This window comes from Chiloscyllium punctatum, chromosome 24 (genome assembly GCF_047496795.1).
Source record: "Chiloscyllium punctatum isolate Juve2018m chromosome 24, sChiPun1.3, whole genome shotgun sequence".
Classification (NCBI taxonomy): Eukaryota; Metazoa; Chordata; class Chondrichthyes; order Orectolobiformes; family Hemiscylliidae; genus Chiloscyllium; species Chiloscyllium punctatum.
In genome coordinates, this window is record NC_092762.1 from 86,993,320 (window position 1) to 87,002,207 (window position 8,888).

The window sequence follows — 8,888 nt, forward strand, 5'->3', positions numbered from 1 at the left end:
GCTCCATTGAAAAATGTCCCAGCCTATCCAATCTTTCCTTAGAGTTCAAATCCTCTATTCCAGCAACATCCTGGTAAATCTCTCCTGAAGCTTCTCCAACTAATAATATCCTTCTTATTACTGGGTGACCAGAAGTGGATGCAGTGCTCCAGAAGAAGCCTCACCAATATCCTGTACAACCTCAATATAACTTCCCAACTCCTGCACTCAGAGGACTGAGCAGTGAAGACAAATGTGCTAAATGCCTTCTTAACCACCATATTTATATGTGATGCAAACTTCAAAGAATTATATACCTCAACCCCGAAGTATCTCTGTTGTACAACATTACCCAGAGGCCCTACGTTTAATTGTATAAGTCCTGCCCTTGCTTGTTTTACCAAAATGAAATACCCTGCATTTGTTCAAATTAAACGCAATCCCCCACTCCTCAGTTCACTGACCCAATTGATCTCTGTGTAATCTTAGATAACTTTTTTCACTGTCCACTGTACCAAAAATTTTAGTGTCATCCACAGACTAACTAACCATGCCTTCTATATTGTTATCTAAATCATTTATAAAAATCACAAACAAAAGTGGACCCAGTACCGATCGCTGTGGAACACAGCTGGTCACAGGCCACCAATCCGAAAAACAACCCTCCACCACCATTTTGTCTCCTGCCATTAAGCCAATTTTGTATCCAATTGGCAAGCCTGACTGAATCCCATGTGATCTAACTTTGCTAATTTCTACCATGTGGAATCTTGTCAAAGGCGTTACTAAAGTCCAAGTAAACACTGTCTCCCACTCTGCCCTCATCAATCTTCTTGGTTACTTCCTCAAAAAATTTCAATCAAGTTTGTGAGATAGTTTCCCTCTCACAAAACCATGCTAACTATCCCTAATCATTCCATGCCTCTCCAAATGCATATAAATCCTACCTTTGAGAATCACCATTTGTTTGTTGATCTCATTGCTATTTGCGGGGTCTCACCTTTGAGTTAGAAGTTGTGGGTTCCAATTTCACTCGAGAGATTAGAGCACAGAATCCAAACTGACACTTCCAGTGCTTATACAGGGTGTACCTCCAGTCTCCTGATCAGTATCTATTTGTAAACTAAATCAACTCCCAGTGGACACATCAATAGAGTCAGCAAATGTTGATCAGAAGAAGATAGATTATCTGATTTCCAGACCTGGAAAGCTCTGAGAAATTGTCCACCTATACAAAGATCGGCAAACCCAGAGAACAAACCAGGAGCCTCCTGTCTGACTCCCACTCTGCACTGGTTGGTTTATTTACCCTACTGGACCTTTGAAGGTTGCTGACACTGGGTCAAATTGATTGACTATTCAGGATACAAAAGCATTATTCTAAACAAATACGTTTTTTTTCCAGAAAAGTGAGGATCTAAATTACACTAAAAACAAGCTGGCAGTGGACAATGTTGGGTACAAGATGCTACAGAGAATGGGCTGGAAGGATGGTGAAGGACTCGGCTCAGAAAAGCAAGGAATCAGAGACCCTGTCAACAGGTATGAAACAGAATAGAGAGGGATTGGGCTGTATTGGATATTGCTGCCTATGTTTTATTATGGACTAGGCCAGACCACTCAAAACATTGTTAAGCATGCAACCCTAGACCTAACTCTGCAATTTGTTTCGGTAAGTGTACAGTGAAAATTACCCAGAGTAAGATAGCTAGGATGACTACTAGATTTTAAATCAGACAAAACTTTATTCACAAAGTCGCACAATGAAACACAAAGAACCCCTACAGAACTCAACCTATCCAGCTCGACGTAATTATACTGTTCCGAATATACACAACAGACCTAATAAGCAAACTCCTTTTAAAATCCAGTATAAATGGAACACATGCTTACAGGTTGAAGTTGAAAGGCAGGAAAGAGAGAGAGTTTCCATGCAGCTCCCTGATGAACTTCCCAGTTCAAGACTCAACTAAAAACAACTCCGCTTAGCTCAGCTAGACAGCTGACCACTCCCCTCTCTTTATACAGGTCTCTTCTAAAGCATGACCACTTTGGCCTGAAGTCTCATGTGTTTACATATAAACAAAAGGCCTCTCAAAATCCTTTTCATCTCTGTACCAAACCAGACTGATCGGAGCCCGGCCCAGTTTATTGCCCCTCTGAAAAAAATCAAAGACCAAGTCTCCTTGAGCCAAGGAACAGCTTTTAGGAAAAAAAAGGGACTAGCTTTGTAACAGTTTGACAGGACACGTTGGATGTAGTTTTGTCTCTCTGCTAAACCTAAGAATGAAAATATCATTCTTTTTGATGAGATCAGAGTATTTTTACCTCATTCAGTGAAATGGGAAATCAATATCATTCACTTCAGTAATGCATAATGGTAGGCAGGCCACGTAGACTGGAGCACTTCGCATATTTGTAAAACACATACTGTATTGGTGGGACAGGTCAGTTGCTGTATAACACTGAGGTACAGTACTGGTGGAGACAGGTCTGTCCCTGCATCACACTGGGGTACTGTACTGGTGGGGACAGGTCTGTCCCTGCATAACACTGGGGTACTGTACTGGTGGAGACAGGTCTGTCCCTGTATAACACTGGGTACAGTATTGGTGGGGACAGGTCTGTCCCTGCATAACACTGGGGTACTGTACTGGTGGAGACAGGTCTGTCCCTGTATAACACTGGGTACAGTATTGGTGGGGACAGGTCTGTCGCTGTATAACACTGAGGTACAGTCTTGGGGACAGGTCTGCACTGTATAACACTGAAGTACAGTACTGCTGGAGACAGGTCTGTTACTATAACACTCTGGTATAGTACTAGTGGATGCAGATCTGCCTCCTGAGGTGGTTGAGATGGAAACAACTTTAAAGAGATATATAATATCTTGCACAGCCTTGAATCTATGTTAGCTTCAGCATTTTTTTACACTTGATAATGTATTAGCATCAATGCATTAAGTAAACTCTCTAATATTGCAAGCTTTACAAAGTAAACTTCTTTCCTTCGTAGAGGTGTGACATCGACAGACAGGTCTGGACTAGGAGTTGGCGGCACTGCAGAGAAGGATGAGGTGGATAATGAATTTGCTATTTTCCGTAAACGGATGATGGTGGCGTTCAGATCCAAGCTGCTGTCTAAATCCTAGGTATGCATGTCATTGATTTGCAAGGCAGATCTACTGGGATCTCTATAGAAGCTGGAAAACAATCAAACGTTGTTAGTCGGGTGCTGAGAGTGTAAGAATGAATTGTATTTCTTAAACTTATCCAAAATCTTGGGAAAGTCCCAAAAGTGTTTTACAGGCATTCACCAGATTTACAGCACCGAAACATTCGGCAAGGCAGCAGTATCTCAGTAATGTTCTCGGGGTTGAAATGTACATTCAGTTAATTCTGGAATTAAAAGCTAGTCTAATGGTGAGAGTATGATCATTCTCCATTGTTATAAAACCCTTCAGGTTCACTAACATCCTTCAGGGATGGAAATCTTCACTTGGTCTGGCCTACGTGCGACTGCAGACCCATAACAATGTGGTTGACCTTTAACTGCCCTCTGAAATGACCTCATGAGCCAAACAATTCCAAGGAAACTAAGGATGGGTAACAAACACCAGCATCATACTTATCCCATGCAAGAATTAACAAAAATATTCAGCACAATTGATCCATGGCAAGGTCCAATATAAGTCACCTTTCGCTGTTTCACATATGGCCTAAGGTCTAATGTGGAATGTGGAAACAGGTGTAAATATATTAATTAAGAGTTAATTGGGTTTGAATTGGTTGTACAAATATGGGGAGCTAGTGATCAGCGTGGTGAGAGTTTAATGGAGCATGGCTAATGGGAATAAAGCTCTCACACAAACATATGGACTTGAAATCCATTTAAATACAGTTCTTGTTTGGCGTATAATGCAAAAGCATAATCTATTAATATCTGTCTGTCCCGTGTATATCCGCCTTTCCCCTCAATTAATTTCCTATATTGTTTGCCGAAAGTAGTGCGTTCCACATTCTGACATTTTCTCAGTGAAGTTTCTCTTGAATTTACTGTTGGATTGATTAGAAATCATACTATATTGGCTATGTTAATGATGTAGTAGAGTGAAGACATCTGAACATTATAGCTGTTCAATGGGCTGAGGAAGGTGCAAACTAAAACAGTTTCCATTCCTGACCACCATCCAGCACTTCCCTATATAAAACTCCATTTATGTTTAACTATCAGGTGTACACCAATGGAGCTTCACTGTGGTGTCCTCAGCCATCCAGCTGAGTGAGACACCGGCGACAGGTGGCTCTTCTCACATGGACCCTGTACCCCAGTCAGGAGCAATTCCTTCAGGCGATGAGGGGTCCCCATACCCCAGTCAGGGGCAACCCCTTCAGGCGATGAGGGGTCCCCATACCCCAGTCAGGGGCAACCCCTTCAGGTGATGAGGGGTCCCCATACCCCAGTCAGGGGCAATTAGTTCAGGCGATGAGGGGTCCCCATACCCCAGTCAGGGGCAATTCCTTCAGGCGATGAGGGGTCCCCATACCCCAGTCAGGGGCACCCCTTCAGGTGATGAGGGGTCCCCATACGCCAGTCAGGGGCAACCCCTTCAGGAGAGGAGGGGTCCCAGTACCCCAGTAGGGGGCAGACCCTACAGGAGGGGGAAGGGGACACCGTACCCCAGGGAAGAGGACCCTGTGCCCCAGTGAGAGGACATCCCTTCAGGAGCGGAAGGGGGATCCCATAGCCTAGTGAGGGTCAGCCCCTTCAAGAGAGAAGGGGTCCCTGTACCCCAGTGAGGGTCAGCCCCTTCAGGTGTGGAGGGGGACCCTGTACCCTAGTGAGGGGCAGCCCCTTTAGGAGGGGAAGGGGGGGCCCTGTACCCCAAGGAGAGTTAGCCCCATCAGAAGAGGAGATGAAAGATGTTATTTTCTATAGAAAATTTGCTCAGTGCAACTCTGATGTGACACCTTAATAGCTGAAGACTCATTACCACACTGTGTGGTTGATGAATGGCCACTGGGGACAAAATACTGGGAAAGCAAGGTTGTATCTAAGCTTCATTGAGGGTCAGCACTTTCAGGAGAGGAAGGAAACTAACTGAAACAGTGAGAAGGGTGTGGATTTCTCGAACTCCCAGGAAATAATGCCATCTATTTTATCTTTCAGGTTAATCTTGGGCATGTGATGCTGGGAGTTGCTGAAAGTGGAGAATGGTCTTTGTGGTACAAGCGTAGAGGGTTTGAGGCCATAAGAAGTGAATTGATCTGAAAATGCAGAATATTTAAAATGGAAGCTATCCAGAGGAGGAATGAATGGTGGAGCGCATTATACCTAGTAAACTAGTAATCTAGTAACTCGCTATACTTGGTAACTTACTGTACATGGTAACCTGACCACACATAACAACAAAATCCAGACCTCTGTTTGGATAATTTAGAATATCCAATCGTTTAGCTGGATCCAAATGTTTGTGTATGTGGTTGGCCAACCCAGGTGTATACATTTGATCCCTTTCATGTCGGAGGATGAACAGTTATAGGAAATCAGTAATACACTTGTTTCATTCTCATTTTTTTTTACAATGTGTCTTAACGTATTCTCCATTTTAGGTGTCATTGTTTTCTATAGAAAATTGATGAACCTTTCCGCAGTGCTTGCTCTCTCTCTCTTTTTGCCACCCCCTCAACTCCCAAAGCTCACGCTTTCTCTCCTCTCTCTCTCCCTCCCTCCCCCCTCTCGTTCACCCGCTCACTCTCTCTCTCTCTCTCTTTCTCTCTCTCCCCCCTCTCTGTCTCTCTCTCTCTCTCTCTCTCCCCTCTCTGTCTCTCTCTCTCTCTCTTTCTTTTATACAACCCAGCTTCATGGGTGATACCTTGAATGTTGCTGCACAGGCCTTGGTAATAGGTAAGTATCTGTCATAGTTGCCTCTTCAGTGATTTGCAAGTGGAAGATTTGTGTCTGCCTAAACCACATTCTTCCAGACTGCAAGCAGAAACTCTCCTTGCACCATGACATTTCATCAAATACAGTCAGCCATAACCAAACCAAGTATTAATCTAGGGACAGTCTACATCACTTATTTTTGTTTCTGGGGAAAAATCTCAGAACATCACTGGCTGAAAAATACAAAATGGAGCACGAGGACAGAGAACTATTCATTTGTTCCAACAGCTGGGAGAAGCTGTGTTGAATGAGAGTTTTGACAAGAGATGATTGAGTGTTAGTATTGACATTGCTGGGTGAGATTCATAGGGAAACCATTAACACATTGCTCGAATACACATTTGCAGCATCACCACAGATTGCAGTCGTGCCCTTCCCAATGCCAACAATTCCCCAAGATTGTGTTGACCTTCAAATTGCACTGGCCACATCACTAAAAGGTGTGCCCAGATCCCTTTGGGCAATGGTACAGGCATGCGAGGACAATCCTACTGAGGGTGCACAGTCAGGATATGGAGGGATTCTCATTTAACCAACTGTGTGGGTCTTGATAAGATGGGTGTGGATGAGATGACAGCACTAGACTGAATATGCATCGAGAACCTGGTAGGGAGACACACAGCCCTAATGAAACCCGAATTGTAAAAAGTGTTGTAGCAAAAGTGCTTGTTCAAATTCCTGTGTTTCTGTGCCGTTCTCTTGACTTAGCTGTCGTGTTTGTCGTGTTATTTATATCAGTAGTCAAACCTTGTAAGATTTTGCTGAATTATTTCACGTTGCTTCACTTAATTCAGTCACAGTGCTCGCTGTGGTGGCATTATTCACTGCTGAGTTAACCTACTCTGCACAGCTGTATTGAAGATGTCACCAGAATATTGTCAACTTTTGGATAGTGAATGAGTTAAAGAGAGTGACCATTTCTTACAGATGCAAAATTTATAATCTGGATATACCGAAAAAAAATAAAGCAAGTGTGCTAAAAGCTTCTCTCACCCAAACACTATGATAATTGCATGCCCTTCCTGTACGTGTACTGCCATTTTTTTGTATGACAAAATCATGTCCCCCACACACAAGCACACCGACAAATACATTATACATACAGTGCCCACATTCATACATATCATTCATATATCAGGTAGAAGAATGATCAACTGTTTGGTGTTATGTAAGAATAGAATGTTGATCTGGCCATCGAGTTTATTCTCTGCATCTCTTCCAGCTATGTTTATAATTTGAGAGTCTGTGCAATAGGGTTTCAGGTCAACATGACTTGAACAGAAGGGTCCCCCTGTGATGATGCAGCACTCAGAGCACTGGGAACCTCAGCCAGGATTATGTCCAAAGTCTCTGAAGTGGGCCATCAGTACACAAACAGGACAGAGCTTTGAATGAGAGTTTGGGAAGAGGGATGGGCAGCTGAGAGGCTTGGAATTAGAGATTGGGCAACTTTGTGCCCAGAAGAAAGCATTCTAGCAATGAATCGAGGAGCTGCCAGAGGTACCTGGTGGAGCTCAGCAACCAGAACTCAGGAGAGGCTTGGAGTTGACTCAAGTGTTCCTATTTTTCTTTATTCTTTCCTTGCTGTTTCTAAATTCCTCCCACCCCCATCTTTTTGTCTGTTTGGGTGTTTTTTATGCTCTTTATTTTCTCCCCTTGTTTTGTGCTTTTTTTAATTTCTTTGGAAACATTTACCTTAGAATCTTACCATGAAGATGTTGATTTTACACAGATGTTTTGTATTTTAATTACATTGAACACGCGTTGAAAAAAAGCAGCTTAGTGGAGACACTTCATCCTTAAATGACTTCCTTCTGCCACAGCAGAGAGCTGCACGGGTACACACACGAGTCTAATATCCTAGAACAGGTAAATTTCTTAGTCCCTATATCTAGACTGTTGATGGTTACTGATAAATCATTGGATGAGCTAAGCTGTAACTGCAGTACTGTTGGACGCCAGAGAGTGGTGCTGTTGTATAATAGACCGACCTACCAAATGAGAAGTATTTGCCTTTCCCAGCCTCAGCCCGACAAGTTGTATTTTGATACTGTTTAGAATTATAAAACAAAATTAGAAACAAAACTTTGAGGAAATATTAGGCAGGTGACCAAAAGCTTGTTATACAAGGGAGGAACCTCTTGATGTGGTGTATATGGATTTCAGTAACACGTTTGATGAGGTGCCCCACGGTAGGGTATCATACAAAGTACGGAGGCATGGGATTGAGGGTGATTTGGCAATTTGGATCAGAAGTTGGCTAGCTGAAAGAAGATAGAGGGTGATGGCTGATGGGAAATGTTCAGCTTGGAATTCAGTTACTAGTGTTGTACTACAAGGATCTGTTTTGGAGTCACTGCTGTTTGTCATTTTTATAAATGACCTGGATGAGGGTGTAGAAGGATGAGTTAGTAAATTTGCGGATGACACTAAGGTCAGTGGAGTTGTGGATAGTGCTGAAGGATGTTGCAGGTTACAGAGGGATGTGAATAAACTACACAGCTGACCTGAGAGGTGGCAAATGGAGTTTAATGTGGGAAAGTGTGAGGTGATTCACTTTAGAAGGAGCAACAGGAATATAGAGTACTGGGCTAATGGTAAGATTCTTAGTAGTGTGGATGAGCAGAGGGATCTCCATATCCATGTGCATAGATCCCAGAAAATTGCCACCCGGGCTGTTAGGGTTGTTAAGAAGGCATACAGTGTGTTAGCTTTTATTGGTAGAATGACTGAGTTTCAGAGCCATGAGGTTATGCAGCAGCTGTAATAAAAAAAACTCTAGTGCGGCCACACTCAGAGTATTGTGTACAGTTCTGGTCACCACATTATAGGAAGGATGTGGAAGCTTTGGAAAAGGTTCAAAGGAGATTTACTAGGATATTGCCTGGTATGGAGGGAAGGTTTTATGAGGAATGGCTGAGGGACTTGAGGCAGTTTTCATTGGAGAGAAGAAGGTTGAAAGG

The 8,888-nt window shown here is 43.0% G+C and overlaps 1 protein-coding gene across 1 annotated transcript in view; it reads left to right on the plus strand.

Moving 5' to 3' along the window:
* The window catches only part of LOC140494804 (SURP and G-patch domain-containing protein 2-like), a 39,356-nt gene extending 32,433 nt beyond the window's left edge, over positions 1-6,923 (plus strand). Inside the window, exons 8-10 of the mRNA XM_072594417.1 lie at positions 1,385-1,521; positions 2,995-3,130; positions 5,149-6,923. Coding sequence (XP_072450518.1) covers positions 1,385-1,521; positions 2,995-3,130 — 273 coding nt within the window. The 3' untranslated portion in view covers positions 5,149-6,923. The remainder of the gene's footprint in view (positions 1-1,384; positions 1,522-2,994; positions 3,131-5,148) is intronic.
* The last annotated feature ends 1,965 nt before the right edge of the window (positions 6,924-8,888 follow it).